Here is a 15823-nt window from a genome sequence, read left to right as displayed (position 1 = left end):
AGACTTCATATCTTGGTCCAGACTCGTCAACCAAACATGTTTTAAATTCATTCCAATTTAGTGCATATCGGCATCCCATTCTTGCAAGAATTCTGCAAACTGGGCTGGAAGTGCTTCAGGATCTGATTGCTGCACTTTGTTAAACGATTGAACTGCTTCTATATAAAATGAAACAGCTGTCTGGCTATTTATACTTTGTTCATCGTCATCTTCGTTCAAGTTGCCAAGATGGATACACGTTTCTCCTAGTAAGCATAAAACAGGAACATTGACTTTGTCTTGGTCTTGGGTAAGATCAAGAGCTGATCTAAAGTAATGAGCAGCTGATCAAAATCATATACATACACATTATGATTATATTAGCCGTCATTCAAAATGTACTACCAAAATATCCATTCAACACGATTTGTAAAAGTTTAAACACACCTTGTAAAAGCAAAGAAAGTGCGTCTTCCAACTGATCCTCAGACTCGTTTTGCTCAGCCGCCTCAATCAATTCATCAGCAGTTGCCAACAATGCAGATCCTAACCCAACTAATGAATTGACATCCCTATCGTCTTCTACAAAATACCATAAAACTTTCAGCAACTCGCGAGGTTTTGCAATTGAACCAATAAATTGGCTGCCAACATCAACTACCTTTAAGGATTATTTTCCAGATTTTCTGAGAAAACTCGGTCAACTGTTTTTTATCTTCCAATTTGATGTCATCTTTCTCCGAGTAGTTATAGCAGATCTGAGCAATATCAGACATCATTGAAATCCAAGTAACCTTATCCTCCAGTTTGGAATCAAGTACAATGGAAAAATGCACCTGACATTCGTTCAAAAGTTGCTCAACTACTTTAGGCGTTTCAAAAACAAGAGAAATCTAAATATAACGGTTGAAAGTGTTGATGTTTTTTACATATCAGATTTACAATCACAAGTGCTCATAGTATTAGTAAATTACCTTGTGCATTTTGATTTTACCAAGAAAACCATTGATCTTGCAAATTGCGACAGGATCATTTTCTCCCAACTCGAGTCCAGTTTCAAGGCGATCTATAGCAGCCTCGATAAAATCGGCCAGTTTAGTAGGATTCGACTCCTCCGAACCAGATTCAGCCAAAGTCTGTGATTGCGCTTCGGCCAGACCGAGATAATACAATGCACAACCATATACCCAATAAAACATAGCAGAAAGTGTGGGAGTTTCAGCTATTGCAACTTGTTGAAGTTGCTGCTCTTCTTTGGTAGCTTTAGGAATATTGCCATTACGCACACGAATCATTTTATCACATTCATGTATACATCCACGAAGAAGCAAAATACCCTCTTGAACCTGTCCAGCCTCTATAATGTGGTAAATATGCATTACATCATAAACACATTAGCACATTTTAGATCAAAACTCGATTAAAATGGCTTGATTGAATTTACCAAGAAGCGATTGAAACTCACCAATATCTGTGTGACCACGAATAAGCATTTGCTCAACATCTTCCACCTCGTCTGATTCAGAAGCAACTTCAAAAATTATAGTGTCTTGAATTTCATCAGTACTAATTGTATTTTGATCCATTCCATGATCTGTATCAAGTTGTTTTGGCTGAGTAGCTTTGGAGTTGGTATCAGTCAAACTTTGAGTTGTGCAATCTGTCAAGGTCGAATCCAACTTGGCACGTTTGGATACTAGATCGAAATCAGTAGAGTTGTCCGACCCATTATGTTTGGTTTTGCGTAGACCCATAGGTCGCTTTTGAGATGGCTGATTGTTTGTCATTGTCTTTGCTATTTGTCAAGTAATAAGCCATGAAATTCAATGACAACCCAAAAAATAAAAAGTCCATTGTCACGTGAGGTTAAGCTATTTTGAACGAGTTCAGACATTCAAAACTTGACCATATTCATATAAAATGAAACACCAAATAAAAGCCTCAATCTATCCAAATTTACTAAACCAACATTGTGGGTTTTAAACTTGAAAGTTTACTGGTTTTCTCTTGCGTACTCATTGCTGTATAAAAAACTGAGTGGATAATCATAACTTGAATACATCCCACGCTTGTTCAATCTCCAATTCTTCTTTCCCAAGCATTGGGTGGTTGTATTCCTAACATGCAATATTTTCTCGAATTAAACCGTATCTGTGATTCTAGAACACAACAGAAATTGAAACACTAAACCTCCATCTAGATTGCAATGGATGAATTTGGTAGTCGTACAATATATGGCTTTCAAAAGTGGACAATTTTAAATCAAAACTATAGTTTGAGCATCATATGATAAACGTGGTTTGAATTGAGTAAAATCTCTAAAAGAGCACAGGCATTTAACTGGTCCATTCCAAAACACTTTTAATATCAAATTTATTTAAAGTATTATTTAAAAAGTAAATGGCAGTAGACTAATGTAATCAGTAAAGGGCTTGTCATGAACAAACATACAATTGAGCGAATCGATACACTAGTCAATATACATGGAACACCAAAGCTGTGTGGTGCAGCCAGTACACATGAAACAATTATACGCGAGGTGATGCTGTTACAGTATCAAGGACATCAGCAAAGCACCTAACGAGATTCCGACTATCGGAGCAGTTAGAGCAATGTCCCCGTTTTGAGTAACATTGGCAGAGCCAGAAACAGCACCAGCAACAGCACCAGGTGGAGGAGGAGCTGCAACCACGCGAGAAGAAGCTGAAGGAGGACTAGCAGGTGGTACTACTGAAGGAACAGGGCTTATAGAGGTTATGGAAGTGACTGGTGGCAGTACAACAGATGTTGTTGGAGGTGCAGTCAGTGTCGTTCTAGTTGTAATGGTTAGGGTAGTTGCAGGTGCTGGCACCGGAGCAGGTGGTGGTACCGTGCTAGCAACACATATTCCTCCAACACATGAATTGCCAGCAACACAAACGGGGCCTGGAACTACATTAAGACAGATTTGGCCTGGTCCTACTGGTGGTAAGGCACAAAAACTCAACCCAGAAGGGAAAACGGAGCATGCTTGAATCAATAGACAGTCTGGCAATCCAACTCCACAACTACTACCAAGGATTTGAGCAAACGCCACATAGGTAGAGGAAGTAATAACTATTTACAGGTGAATATTCAGTAATGCAGGGAGCATGAGGGCGGATTAGCATGTATCGAATACCAATATGTTGAGAGCGAAATAGAGCCTGGTTCAATCAAGGGATAATCCAGTAACCTACCAAGAGCAACAGTAGTCAATAGCATTATAATTTTCAAAACTAGGTATTGAAATGGTAAAGTTCAAGTTTCAATTTTTTCAATTTGTACGATTATAGCCATCAATTATCTGACCATTTCATTGGCAATTGTCTAAATTAGTCACAATAAAGAACACAGTCTGGATTGCAGCAATGACTTTATAATTCATGCTTCCGTTGCTGCTGATAGAGTGCCAAGGCTGCCAATGCCTTCATATCTCTAGTTGATCTCCATAGATCTTGCAATGGAACTAGTCGCACTTGAATACGCTCTCCTTCAGAGCGCAGTCCAGCCTCTCGACCTTGCAGTGCTTGGATTTGCTCCATTGGCATCTGCTTTTCGCATAGAAACAGTCGAATCTGCTCGTCACATCCACCTGCGCTTGGATAAAGCCCATCTTCCACCCTGTCCACACTGCAATCGCTTGCACATGCATCATCATCCAGCAGTTTGTAGTTTGTTAAATCAATGAGATCGGATGAAGCAAGGGTGATTCCACACTCTTCTTGCAGTTCTTTTGCTGCCACTCCACTAAAGTTGGAATCTCCATCCAGCATTCCTGCTGGCAATGCAGTCTCTTGAAGCAATCCAATTGGCAGTCGAGGCTGTACTGTCAATACTGCCCATTCTTGTGGCTCTCGAGTCGGTTCAGATTCTGATTCGATAGGACGAACAATCAACAAAATAGCTACTGCTCCTCCTCTGCAAAACACTATTCCTGGCACCGGCACTCCATCTGCATGATCCGCCCATCGGATATCTGCATGAAACTTGACAAACCCAATCCTGCCTTTCCCAAAGTAATCTACATCAGTAATCTGAACACCATGCACTACCAGCTGTTTCCCCGTTGATGTGGTATCTAGCTGATGACCCAATCGCTGTACCCACTCTTGAAATGGTTTGAATGCCTGAACAAGTGTTAATTGTGGTCTGAGTGCCTCATACTTGGCAGTCAATGGAACTCGCCACTTGCCTAGCTGAATAAACATGAGATCTTTTAGAGTTTTTACTGTTGATGCCAAGTTTTCTGTTGCGAGTCGTATTCACATAAAATAGTCAATTAGTTGCATTCTCCTACTACAAATTGACAATCTTGAATAGACACAATACTCATCATATAATAAAAGTTATATTTTTGAACCTGGCTTGATTCTCTGCTGTATCCTAAAATCTCAGATACGCTTGCATTCCAGTTCAACAAACCAAAGGTCGTATTAAAAGTGCAACTGTTGTTTCCATGTCGATCATCAAGAGATCAAAAACAGAATATTGTCCAGTAAACTGGAACCCATTCTTGAAATTGGCTGTTTATTATGTACTTGTTTAGCGTTTCATTTTATATGAACATGGCGGCAATCAAGTTTTTCTAATTGCTGAATCTATTTAAAACATTCGGACTATTTTAGCTTTTCATTCAGCAGCTCAATCGCTTGAAAATCAGATTCTGAACAGAGCCAAAGCGATGGGTTTCAAATATATTGCTTAATCACTTGATGAAACTCATGAGTAAATGATACTTGGCCTAAGAGTATATTTGAGTAATATAGCCAAGTAAACTTTGAATTGTCAGACAAACGAATGCGAGTTTTCATGAATTCTGCCATGTGGATGCAAGCCATTGTTATCTTGTTTTATACCTTTTATCAACCATCCCAACTGCAACTATCTAAATGTCTGGACTAGAAGATACCACCAACAAGTACAAGCGTACCGCTCTTTATCTAGTCCGCCGTTTCTTGCAAGACAATGATTTAAGTCACACTCTAAAAGCCCTGGAGGACGAGGCTGCTGATGCTCTTCACAACCTGGATGGCCTGGTCCCAACCACTACTCGACCACTTGTTGCTATTCTTGAAGAGAACGATACTCGGGCTATCCAGTCTCAAATGAATCAACTTGCTATGCAGGGGTAAAGCAATACAGTTATAATCCATCAAGATGATCTTTGTCATCTTTTTACCAGCTTGTTGGTACTAATCCTTGTTCAACCTTGACTGAATCAGATGCAACTTTGATGTTGAGCTGGAAACTCAGCCTGGTGAACTAGACCTTGCATTTACATCTACTCCCCAGACTTACTTTGGCATCCATCAAGCAAATATTCTTTGTATAGCTGCTGCATCTTTACCAGTGTCTAGCTTTCCAGATGCTCCATACATGACACCATCATTTTCTGCATATGTGACTGGATCTACAGATCAGACAATCAGACTAAGCGAGGCAGATTCTGGTAAAACCATTGCAACCCTCACTCATCAGAAATCTCCAATACTGAGTGTCTCGCTGTATCCATGCAATCCATTGCTTGTTGCTACTACTGGAATGGACGGTACTCTTCATCTGGCCAACCTTGCCACTCAGCAAGTATTATGTTCCTGGAAGGACCATTTAAAATACGTTGCTTGCTCCGCGTTTTCAACGGATGGTCAATGGCTTGTTACTGGATCGCATGATCACTCCATTAATATCTACCGACGATCGTCTACCGAGGACTCTATCATGCAACCGCAGTTTACAAAACGCAACACTGTCAACTTTAAAGGAACGGTCGAGTCAGTTTGTTTCCTGCCCTCAAACCCCACCTTGCAATCTTCAACTCTTATTGTCGGTGTTCGAGATAACCACAATCTGCTCTACATTGACTTGGATGCAAACGAAACATTTGCCATCACTCCTGTCAACATGAATTCCAATGGTGACACATGGGTATCGTTTGTTCCCGTGTGTATCTCTCCCTCACCTTCTGGACACCATGTTGCTGTATATACCGATTCTAAAGCTGGCAGAATTATCATTTATCAAGCACGTACTTCCCGAATTGTCCATGATTTGTGGGGTGTGGATGCAGATGGCTTTACTCAAGCTTCTTGCTGCTGGCATCCAAGTGGTAAATTTCTGTTTGCCTCCAGCGACGACAAGTCGTGCATTGTGTACCATATTGCCTCTGGAAGAATTATCAATAAGCTAACTGGACATGAAGGGCTAGTACGCGGTATTACATTTGATGTGGCCGCCAATGCATTGGTGTCCTGCTCGTACGATCGTACTGTACGAGTCTGGCCATGCGCTTGATCTTTTCAACTGCTCGATAATTGGAACTCTACATTGATGTTCCTTTTAAAAATAAAACAATTGCCATCATTTACTCTTGCTAGTTTTCCTTTATCATACAGTATCCAGCTATTTTTTGGATATTCTAGCCATTTTAAATTGCATTATAATAGCCAGTGGGCATTCCTTTTTCTGCAGACTAGATTATTTATTTGAGATCACGGCCATCTGATTGTTGCTGACCGATATTTGGGAAAACCTTTTAAAGTGCTGTAAGATCATATTCTATTAAACGTCAACTGAAGATCAAAAATTTAAAAGTGATTTGTAATGTTTTCAATTACTACTTTTTTTGAGGGCTCAGAATACCCTCAAGTTGTGTCTAGAATATTGTTTACACAAAAATAAATCAGGTACTTGCTACTCGTCATTTTTCCAAACATCAAATCGTGGTATTACCTTGAGCTGAACATTTGTCTTTTTAAGGAATGCAATCTCTTCGGCATGCTTTCTTTCTTCCATTGCGCGTCGCTCACTTTCTCGCTTCTCGATTGCCTCACATTTGGCTTTGAGTTCAAGTACATTTTGCTCGAGTTGACGTTTATCGTCCTCAAGCTCCTTGATCTAAATGCAATTTCAATGGTAAGTCACAGAAATTGATAGTTTATCGATAGGGTGTAGAATTCGTCAACAAATGTCTGGCTATATCATTTCTTGGACTATGCAAAACTGTCAGTGACTAAATATACCTTGACTTCCATATCTGATTTGCCCTGTTCTGCTTGAAGAGCTTTGCGCATACCAAATGCCACACTACTCTCGTACAGCGTTTGATAAGCAGCAATGGACATGCGAATTTCGTCTCGCACTCGAAGAAGAAGTAGTCCACGCTCCTGACAGCTAATGGTGACTTGACGAATCAGTTCGTCTATTTAGTCGTTTTAAACACCTTGATTAGCACATTAGGCTACGATTCATTGCATATTGAAAAACAATTTTACCAAAGCATTGGCTGTAGAGTTCACGGCGCACTGGGCAAATTCCAGTTTCCCTAGCTTGGCGTTTCTGCAGCATGTGGTCCAGTTGCTCCTATAAATAGTCTATTTTTAGCATATTATAGTCTATTTATATTCATCAATACATGATACGTTGTACCATTACCTGTAGATTGATCACATCTAGACGGGTTGCAGGAGTACTGGATACTTTCTGGACCCACAGTTGCCCATTTTCATCCCACTCACTAATAATAAAAGTATTACACAATCCTAAACATGATTAGTTTCAAGCTCTTGAAGCATAAAAGTCGTTTCTTCATCCGCCACGTTTAGAACATCCGCTATTGCAGATGCTGTTGAAAACACGCATCATTTCAAGATATACTATCAAAGATGGCAATGGCTTACCGAGGAGGTAGGATTGAGTTGAGAATATCTTCAGTTTGTGTAGGAGTCTTTACACGACCCTTGTCATCAACTGGTGGGAGTTTCTTCAGACCACCGAGTGGTCTCTTTGAGTCTGTTGACTGCCCCGCTGCGGTTTTTCCTCCAACAACCTTTCCTGCTGCGTCTGTCCGAGACACCAAAACTGGGTTGTCGTATCTAACTAGCGAGTGTGCTGGAGTCATAATTTATACTATGCAAACAACGGCTTTAAATAGTATTTGGAACTGTAGATGCAACTTTTCTGAGCTATATTGCTACTGTAGGAATTTATGCAACTGGAAAGCCTGATCCAGGTCGGAGAATGCGTGTTTAATCTATGAAAGACTGGAATTGTACATTTGATTTACATTTGCAATGCATCTTACGCATCTATGTTCCAATTTATCACATAAGCTAGTTTAATATTTTATTTAGTCGACTGTAAAGTTTAGATGATGGTTTCGTTACACTTTTAATCCAAGTTCCTTTCTAATGGAATCTGCTGCTGCCATATCACGTACATGTGTATCTTCCAGATTTTTAATTTCCTTCAATGAGCATAATGCTGCTTCGTTCAAACTCATACTCTTTTTGGCAAGTGAAATGAGAGGAAACCGAGTCTCTCCTTGTGCTGAAGATGACGTGGACTTTTCAAAAAACTTTGCATGTGTTGATTTGCGAACTCCTGCAGCATAAGCTTTCATCTAAATAATCAGTCAATACAAATTCAGTTTTTAATATTGCTTAACCTGTATTGTACATTACAGTCGAATCTAGTTTATAATACCGTACTTTTTCTCGTTTTGAAAGTGCTTCAGCCAACTGTTCTGCAACTGGATTGCGCTGAAATATAACTGGTAGTTTGGTTTTTGATTCAACCGAGCTAGGTGCACGCAGGGGTATTGATCGTTTAGTATGCGACCACTGCAAAACTGATTCTGATTTTTCATTATTATTCCATCCTGATTCGCTAATGGATTGTCTACTGTCAATTCTTTGTTCATCAAATGGAGTGGATGGAGAGTCGGTCAAAGATCTGGTATTGCCTTGTCTGGAATAGCTTACCATTGCTAGTGTTCTGACCTGATTGCTATATTCTCTTTGTCTATTTTGTTTTTCCAGCTTAAATGTTGGTGTTGGTATAAACATTATAAATTCGAATCAAAATACCATGCACGCATTTAGATACAGAGTGGTTTACCTTTTGTAAATATGTTTCGTTTTCTTTGTCAGGACCCAGACTGCCCATTTTAACTCCAAGTGTCTTGCCAATAGAAGAGGCTGACAGTTGTGCTGGCTTAGTATTCGAGTGGTGTACTGGTATATGGTACAATGAATTTGAATCAGGAAGAGTTGGTGCTTCAGGCACGGAAGATTGTTCCAAATACGGCATAGGCATCTCATTCCACAGATTATACGCCATATTATCTGTTGATGCCTCTACATCCGGATCATCCCAATGCTTATTTGAAAATTCAATTGCAGTAGTATTTGCATTCGCATGCTCTGAATCTAAAACGTACTGGCCCACGCTGTCCATGTTGAAATCTCGAGTTTCCTTTATTTCCACATCTGCGCTTTTCAATGGGTTTGTAAACGTGCATGCAATGGATAACGGTAAGTCTGTGGATGGTATAGGAGTACTAGAATCATTGTCAATTTCTGTTTCATCTTCATCCACCGACTCAGTATTGCATTGTAGCGATGTATGCTGTTGGGGTATAGCTTTACGAGTAGGTTCGAGTTGTTTAGATTTGTGTTTTGGCTTACCACTTACTCCAGTATTCCGAGGCGCCATACCGCCAGTAGCTTCATGACCCACTTTTTGACTCTTGCTTTTTTTAATTGGTAATTTTGGTCGCTTAATGACTGATGGATCTAGAGTTGCACGATGAGAATATACGGCAGGAGAGGAAGTGCACTGGTTTGGATTGATAGACACGACATTAAAGTTTGTGTTTGGGATCGAAGGTGGCAAATTGCGCATATATGGATAGTGTTGTGGAGTAGGTTGAAACCCATGCTGAGTGTACGAGTCAATTACTTCGGGTGTGTAAGACTTGGGATTAATAGCTGTCGTTATGAGTTGACGTAGTCCAGCTGTCGAGCTAGATCGAGGGGATTTCATTCCATTGTCATAAAACTGTGATGATTGAGCAGGCTTGGAATTTGATGTGAGTTCTAGACCACCATTAATACCTCGAACGTATTTGCGAGTGTCGTGATTTCCAGTAGATTTTGGAATATTGGGATTTTGGTTTTGATGGATATGGATAATGCTCTGTATTGGCTTCAACAGTGGATCACTTGGATTCATTAAGCTAGAAGCTTCAAAGTCATTTTCAAAAGTATGATTGTCTGTAGAGCAGAGTGTTTGCAAAATAGATCCACTACAACTGTTGATATCGTAGTCACAAAGTTTGAATGAAATGTGCATGTTGTTATGCTTGGCATCCTTATGATCTTTAAATGGTCGATTGTGCAAGGTTTCTTTTCCCTCACTTTTTGTGTTTTCAGAGTCGGTAGATGGCTTCAATTCTATTTTTGCATTTAGCTCATTTGATGCTGCTTCATGCAGCTTGTCTGCTGCATAAACTGGTTCAATCATATGAGTTAATTCGCGCAGCATGGCAACATCCCACGCTGTCCACTCGCGAATACGATCCAGCACGTTACTCTCGAGTTGGGTAGTTTCGTTTGTGGATACAGTATGACTGTAAAAAAGTGGCTTAGAGTTTAATGGAGTAAGGGGTGAGGGTGATTCAATCACAATCCTGTTTTTTTCCAAGTAGTTGGGTGTTCGAGTTGATGTGAGTGATGGTGTCTGTTTTACTTGAATAGCGTTTTGTGGTCCAGAGATGGACGTATTTTTTGCAAGACATTTGGTTGATAAGGTTGCTTTTGCACCTGTCCATGCATAAAGAGCCAACGCGGCTGAAATTTCAGATGTAGCATTTGGTATGCATTTGGATGAATCAGGCACCACACTAGATGCAATATAGTGTTGGTTTGTCTGTGATTGACTGCCGTGTTCAACTTTATTTAATGCGGTACGTGATAAAATTTTAGGTTCAGGGATTTGGCCACCATCATAAGTTGGATGATCGTTGATGTGAGAGGGTACATTTGTGCTGCTGTCTAGTGATATAGCTTCAACGGTGCTTTCCAGAACTGATTGGTTTAACACATCTATATTTTGGTTGACAGGATTGATAGTTCTAGTTTCATCAGTACTACTGCAATCATTTTGATGTTCACTTTTAATGCGACTACAGTTTGAATGGGATGCTTCTATTGATGTCTGGCGAATACAAGTATTGCTGCTGGCAGTATTACAGTGCATACTGTCTACTTTTTGAAAAAAGCTTGCAAGTGAATTTTTTGAATCAATTATGTTTGTAGATACAGCTTGCAAATCATGTGCTTTAGAGTTTGTGTTGGATTGAGTTTGAAAAATAAGATTTCCATATCGAATTTTTCTCTGTTTTTGAAGCATAATTTGTTTTGGATTTTGAGGGCCTTTTTGCCGTTGGTCCAATGCAGGACTATGCATGGGGATAGAACTTGCATCCAAGTATACTGCCTTGTTATTTAACAAAAGCTCTGATTTAGTGCTGAAATTTGAAATATGCGAGTTTTCAGTTATCGAGCGATTGGATATTGATGGTGGATTTATGGCTTCTGATGGAGACTCTTTGACACTTGATTGACAATTACTGGCATCTTGAATTGGTAGCAAGAAACTTTTTTCCTCTTGGTTTGATTGTTTCTTGGTGATAGAATTGTTTTGAGCCAATGATTTTCCATTTTTAGACTTGCTGCTCTTGTCAAGATTCGCATAATGGTGCATGGCCGATGAATCTGACATGGATACGGACATTACAGAGCCGTTTTGTTCAGAATTAGCAGCTAATGCATTGGGTAGTTTCCCATTTTTTCGAATGAATCGTTTAGCAATAATGGGCAGACTGCGTTGTTTGAGCGGCTTTACAAAATGTGTGGGTAATGTAGATATGCTCTTGCCTCTGCCTTTTTGGTCTAGGAAAATTGCAGACGCAAGTGATTTTGTGGTTCCATCTTTGCTCAATATTACTATTTTTGATCCAATCTATCAAAGTTATATAGCAATGACAACAGAATGCGTCAGTATTGAATATACATTATTGACTAGAGTACATGGTGGTTTGCAAGTTGAACAACGCGTAAGACCTGCTTAATTTTTTGCAGAAATATGGCTAGTAGTGTCTATCGACACAACCCAAAGCAAGTACAGGTATAGAAGAAATCACCAGCTTTTCAAACTGTATAGTAATACATGTGAGTGATTAGTTGGCCTAGCACGCTTTGCTATACTCGAGTTGACCATTATTGCAAGCTGAGTCGAGTAAATTAAATAGAAATGTGTCCATGGTAAAACCCGCTATCCATTTCGATAAATAAAAACTTTGGTCTGCATTTGATAGTTGATATGTATGTCACCAATGAAGGCAGCACTAGACACGAAAATGTAAATGCATATATTTAAATGTACATTGATAACCAACCTTGGCAAGAAATGCATCGTGTGCGGCAGTAGCTTCTATGACTGTTTTGTGAGTTGACATTTCAAGGATAAGAATGCCAAAGCGAAACTTAATCACGCAGATATTTTCAATTCGAGACCATAATTGCTTGCTTTGGTTAGATGAAAAGCGTACATGCAAATCACGACTGAAAATGAGATTGAATCAATTGGCTGATGATGGATTAACACCAGTCGAGTTTAGAATGTCAGTTGCAACCATCAGACTCTGAACAAGAGTTTATTTGACTAGATGAGAGTATGCAGTGATGAGTTTTATTGAAACCAGACACGAGCAGATGGATTATCAGCAGTATTCATGGCCAAACAGCAAGTCGGACATCGCGCTTCTGTGCAGTTGATTTGCAATTGCCAAGTTGCTGGAATCTGCTTGAATTGCTGCTGTTGGCAGATACACAATCCTCGACAATAGTTATATCCAACCACAAGACAGACTTTCTATCCAAGCCTCGACTGTAACTGCATGGCTGTCTTGACACCTTCCAAAGTATCGCTGTCAGAAGTCTATACTGTCGCTGCATATTCTAGTAGTGCTATCTTGCTCAGTCCAAAGAGTGCTCGACTGCACAGAGCATCCAAGGCTTCAGCTGGATCTCCACTCTCAGTGACTGCTACGAGTCTGCGTTGTCCTGCAGGTACTCGCAATGTCGCACCATGTGGAGGAAACCCATTCATGACTACATCCAACACTGCTGCAGCGAGTACGACTCGACGACCAGCATCCATGTTTGGCAACGACTCTTGTACAACTTCTCCTATTGCTTATCGACGAGGAGCATCCACTCCAACCAAGATCAACTTGGGTCTTGACAAATCTGATATATTTTCTACCACTCGCACTGGCTCTACTCATGGCACCTTGTCGTCTATGGGATTGCCCAGTTCCTCGTCAGAAGGCTCGCTTCTTGCCCAGTTCCAACGGCAAATGCATCTCACTCCTAAAAAGTCATCACCAAAGGACGGGCTTGCAAAACTTGCTGCGTTTCCATCCTCGCCATCTACTCATCGGTCTTATCAATCGCCCATAAAGCATCAAAGCTCTTTACCACCTCAACCTCATGCACAGTTAATGCGTACAATCCATCACAGTGTTGGTAGTGTCATATGTAGTCCTGGTACTAGACGTTTAAAATCCAAGATCACCACGTACGATCGCTTTATTCCAAACAGAGATGCCATGGAAAACTCGTCACATTTCAGTGGTGTCAAAGGTCCGATCGAGCCTCCCAAACACATGGATGCTGATGCCATTGCATATCAGGAGCAGTTGGCAAAGGCGTGTGGTATTGCCATTGACCAACGTATCTTGGCATTCAACATTGAACCACCTGGTGTTGAGCGGCAAGATCTGCGCACAACATGGAATCGTCCGCTTCGTGCTCCAAATGTCAAGCTTGCAAAGCGTCGTATACCCACTATTGCAGAAAAAGTTCTTGATGCTCCTGGTCTGATTGATGATTTTTACCTTAGCTTGTTGGATTGGTCTTCCAAAAATCAACTTGCAATTGCTCTTGACAAAACTGTGTACATTTGGAACGCAGATACAGGTAGTGTGCAAGAGTTTTGTCAAACCGCCGATGATAATTTTATTACATCTTTACAATGGACTGCCGATGGCTCGTATCTGGCAGTAGGCACTGATAATGGAGATGCACAAATATGGGATCTAGACTCTAACTCGAAAATTCGAACAATGCGCGGCCGTAACAGTCGTGTCGGTGTTTTGTCATGGGACAAGCATATTCTTTCGTCTGGGTCTAGAGATGGAAGCATTTGGCACCACGATGTTCGAATTGCAAACCACAAAGTTGCTGAACTGTTGGGCCATTCTTCAGAAGTATGCGGACTGAAATGGCGTCCAGATGGTCAAATGCTTGCAAGTGGGGGAAATGACAATCTGGTCAATATATGGGATATTCGCTCCACTACCCCAAAATTCACCAAAACTGAGCATATGGCAGCAGTGAAAGCTCTCGCCTGGTGTCCTTGGCAGCTCAATCTTCTTGCAACGGGTGGAGGAACATCTGACCAAAATGTTCATTTTTGGAACACTACAACCGCTGGTAAGATATCCACAATCCATGCTGGATCACAAGTTACATCCATCATTTGGTCGCGCGAATACAAAGAACTCTTGACATCCCATGGGTTCCCAAACAATCATCTTTCAATCTGGAGCTATCCTTCTCTCAACAAAGTTGCTGATTTGTCTGGCCACGATTCTCGTGTACTTCACACTGCACTGAGTCCGGACGGACAGACTGTTGCATCTACAGCCAGTGACGAGAACTTGAAGTTTTGGAAAGCTTTCGAGTCACGCAAAAACAAAACAGCTCAAACCAAACGTGGCGGTGACGATGTTGACGAAGTTCTTGCAAAAACATACTCTCGAATGACGATTCGCTGATTAAACTGCTTTTTTATCCCATGCTACTTTAACTCGCTCGAGTCATGTTGAATGAGATATGATACCTAATTTTGATACGTTTTCATTGAATTTTATTTCTTGGCGTTGTCTATTTGATTGCCTAGAGCTGGATATACTATTTCATTTTATTACAGCCGTATTCATCTTTCACTGGCTGCGTCTATTTTACTTGAGAATAAACAATGATTAAATAGTTGCTATATTCTTATTAGAAATCGATTGCATTACTTGCTCGATACACAATCCACATTGCAAGATCACCGGGAGATTAGTGGATTTTGTCGAAAAGCTGAGAAAACATAATGCTGTAATTGTCTGAATGCAGCTAATATGAACAAGATTAATTCAAGTTGAGATTTGATCCAAAACGATATCAGATTGTTAATTTAGCAAAAACTACAGCACTCAGTATTCCCGTGTGGTCCCCCACCACAGTACTGACTGAGCCATCACAAGCTTGACTTCGGAGATCGAACGGGATCCGGTATTTTCTTGTGTGTATGGCCGTAGATGTTGATTGAAACCAATTATACGGTAATATTCGTTAGGTGTGTTTGTCAAATGCATTGTGGTTTGGTGTCAGCATTTGTAAATCAATACTGCATGACATTCTCATCACCAATGGTCATCTGTTTTATGTTGGATCTGAACATTGACAACTACACGTTTGGTGATTGGCAATCATATGGACAACCAGATGATTCCATGACACCGCATATCAAACTTGATGTTCAATACTCCAATCATGTCAATAATAGTTGAATATTGTGCAGGTAGATTGTGTAATTGATACTCTCGACTCAATCAGTTACTTTGCACTTGTCATCCATGCTAGCCTTTTCAACAGTCATTGCCATTGATTGATATGTTTAAACAGAATTCTGAGATCGATCATCAGTAATTGTGATAATGCAGCCTATACTTGTTTTGATTGATACAACTCTACCCAATGGTGGACATATTGTATTACTAGTCAATGTCTTGTAAAAACAGCATATTCTGGGTTGATGGATCTGAATGTATTTCATTCAAGCCTTTACTTGATATTGAATGGATTTATTTGCTGAATAAACTCGAATATCAAAGCATAGATAACTCCATGCAAGTGTGCCGTATTCA

General features: G+C 40.3%; 7 protein-coding genes across 7 annotated transcripts; 2 read left to right on the top strand and 5 right to left on the bottom strand.

The window, feature by feature from the left end:
* Positions 1 to 57: 57 nt before the first annotated feature.
* Positions 58 to 1766, bottom strand: BATDEDRAFT_88908 (uncharacterized protein; the record flags this gene model as incomplete). Its single annotated transcript, XM_006679115.1, has 5 exons — positions 58 to 323; positions 427 to 561; positions 641 to 872; positions 954 to 1336; positions 1424 to 1766. The coding sequence occupies 5 exons, from the start codon at positions 1764 to 1766 to the stop codon at positions 58 to 60; spliced, it is 1359 nt and encodes a 452-aa protein (XP_006679178.1).
* Positions 1767 to 2527: 761 nt separating this feature from the next.
* On the bottom strand, positions 2528 to 3222 carry BATDEDRAFT_88907 (uncharacterized protein; the record flags this gene model as incomplete). The annotated part of the gene is made up of 2 exons (XM_006679114.1): positions 2528 to 3075; positions 3198 to 3222. The coding sequence occupies 2 exons, from the start codon at positions 3220 to 3222 to the stop codon at positions 2528 to 2530; spliced, it is 573 nt and encodes a 190-aa protein (XP_006679177.1).
* Positions 3223 to 3275: 53 nt separating this feature from the next.
* On the bottom strand, positions 3276 to 4208 carry BATDEDRAFT_19558 (uncharacterized protein; the record flags this gene model as incomplete). Its single annotated transcript, XM_006678845.1, has 1 exon — positions 3276 to 4208. The coding sequence occupies one exon, from the start codon at positions 4206 to 4208 to the stop codon at positions 3375 to 3377; it is 834 nt and encodes a 277-aa protein (XP_006678908.1). The 3' UTR covers positions 3276 to 3374.
* A 677-nt stretch (positions 4209 to 4885) lies between these two features.
* BATDEDRAFT_19556 (uncharacterized protein) lies at positions 4886 to 6362 on the top strand. The gene is made up of 2 exons (XM_006678844.1): positions 4886 to 5128; positions 5223 to 6362. The coding sequence occupies exons 1-2, from the start codon at positions 4890 to 4892 to the stop codon at positions 6289 to 6291; spliced, it is 1308 nt and encodes a 435-aa protein (XP_006678907.1). The 5' UTR covers positions 4886 to 4889; the 3' UTR covers positions 6292 to 6362.
* A 251-nt stretch (positions 6363 to 6613) lies between these two features.
* BATDEDRAFT_24899 (uncharacterized protein) lies at positions 6614 to 7897 on the bottom strand (the record flags this gene model as incomplete). Its single annotated transcript, XM_006678896.1, has 6 exons — positions 6614 to 6652; positions 6730 to 6894; positions 7020 to 7198; positions 7272 to 7359; positions 7432 to 7513; positions 7677 to 7897. The coding sequence occupies 6 exons, from the start codon at positions 7895 to 7897 to the stop codon at positions 6614 to 6616; spliced, it is 774 nt and encodes a 257-aa protein (XP_006678959.1).
* A 261-nt stretch (positions 7898 to 8158) lies between these two features.
* Positions 8159 to 12298, bottom strand: BATDEDRAFT_24898 (uncharacterized protein; the record flags this gene model as incomplete). Its single annotated transcript, XM_006678895.1, has 4 exons — positions 8159 to 8398; positions 8487 to 8816; positions 8896 to 11802; positions 12239 to 12298. The coding sequence occupies 4 exons, from the start codon at positions 12296 to 12298 to the stop codon at positions 8159 to 8161; spliced, it is 3537 nt and encodes a 1178-aa protein (XP_006678958.1).
* A 1230-nt stretch (positions 12299 to 13528) lies between these two features.
* On the top strand, positions 13529 to 14599 carry BATDEDRAFT_2171 (uncharacterized protein; the record flags this gene model as incomplete). The annotated part of the gene is made up of 1 exon (XM_006678754.1): positions 13529 to 14599. A coding segment is annotated over one exon (1071 nt), but the record flags the coding sequence as incomplete, so codon positions are not given.
* Between the last annotated feature and the right edge of the window lie 1224 nt (positions 14600 to 15823).

This window comes from Batrachochytrium dendrobatidis (genome assembly GCF_000203795.2).
Source record: "Batrachochytrium dendrobatidis JAM81 unplaced genomic scaffold BATDEscaffold_6, whole genome shotgun sequence".
NCBI classification, from domain to species: domain Eukaryota; kingdom Fungi; phylum Chytridiomycota; class Chytridiomycetes; order Rhizophydiales; genus Batrachochytrium; species Batrachochytrium dendrobatidis.
Note: the sequence above shows the minus strand (reverse complement) of the source record. Positions and strands in the feature narration are given on the sequence as shown.

Bases quoted from the DNA above. Each gene is read 5' to 3' on its own strand.
- BATDEDRAFT_19556 (XM_006678844.1), top strand. From the start codon at position 4,890: ATGTCTGGACTAGAAGATACCACCAACAAGTACAAGCGTACCGCTCTT. The intron at 5,129-5,222 runs GTAAAGCAATAC...TGACTGAATCAG, and splicing joins AATCAACTTGCTATGCAGGG to ATGCAACTTTGATGTTGAGC.